Consider the following 1,046-nt stretch of genomic DNA (forward strand, 5'->3'; position numbering starts at 1 on the left):
CTGCATGTGTGAAGCCACCATAACCTAACGCCCAATTCCAACGGTCTTGTGTCTTGCCGTGCAGTCGTAACGTGTGTCAACTAGGCGAGTTGCTGATTCGTGACAAGTATCACTCTGTGTGATCGGATACCGATCAGCGTATCTTCGTACCATACACCCGAATTTCAATGTTTAAGTAATTAAATTTTCATGTAAGTTTAAAATACCCAGTAGGCCTATTCATCCCCAAAGTTTGTCATGCGTAACATGGGCTTTGCTTAAAAAACGCGCGTGGCCATACGAACATTATGCCTGGTCGCAAAAGCACAGCGTTGCCTACATCAGTGATATATGCATCAACGAATATTCTTCGTGCAAGGCGGCCTGCATGCGGCTGGGCGTTATACATGAGGAATATCCGTCACAATGGCGACACTTTCGTGCGCGAGTAGTGATGTAATGTGTCACGTGCTCCAATCCGCTCTGCGAATGCAGAGAGAGTTTATGTTTAACCGCCGGTTACTTTACACGAGTGGCAAAAAAAACGACGCGGAAACCATTGCTCGAATCGGAGCAAGCAAATCGACTGTGTACTGCCAACCAAGCAGACAATGTGGCGCCGTGTAAAATGCCAGCGTTAACTGCGGGTGGTCATGACCGCGTATAGATGACGTCTATGCACACGAACAACATTTTTTGGCTATATTTTGTACTTTTCAACAGTTTTTTTTTCAGAAAATTAGCATCGCCTGCTTTTGGGCAACAAATAATAACGACATCTATCTATCGATATATCTATATCTATTTATCTATCTATCTATAAATCTATGTATCTATGTATCTATTTATGTATTTATCTACCTATCTATGTATCTATCTATCTATCTATCTATCTATCTATCTATCTATCTATCTATCTATCTATCTATCTATCTATCTATCTATCTATCTATCTATCTATCTATCAATCTATCTATCTATCTATCTATCTATCTATCTATCTATCTATCTATCTATCTATCTATCTATCTATCTATCTATCTATCTATCAAGGCCGTACGCAGGAA

The 1,046-nt window shown here is 40.1% G+C and overlaps 1 protein-coding gene across 1 annotated transcript in view; it reads left to right on the plus strand.

Moving 5' to 3' along the window:
* Positions 1 to 122, plus strand: part of LOC106814674 (cytochrome P450 2U1-like) — a 7,147-nt gene extending 7,025 nt beyond the window's left edge. The window contains exon 8 of the mRNA XM_014819019.1: positions 65 to 122. Coding sequence (XP_014674505.1) covers positions 65 to 122 — 58 coding nt within the window. The remainder of the gene's footprint in view (positions 1 to 64) is intronic.
* The last annotated feature ends 924 nt before the right edge of the window (positions 123 to 1,046 follow it).

Source organism: Priapulus caudatus, unplaced genomic scaffold (genome assembly GCF_000485595.1).
Source record: "Priapulus caudatus unplaced genomic scaffold, Priapulus_caudatus-5.0.1 Scaffold961, whole genome shotgun sequence".
Lineage (NCBI taxonomy): Eukaryota > Metazoa > Priapulida > Priapulimorpha > Priapulimorphida > Priapulidae > Priapulus > Priapulus caudatus.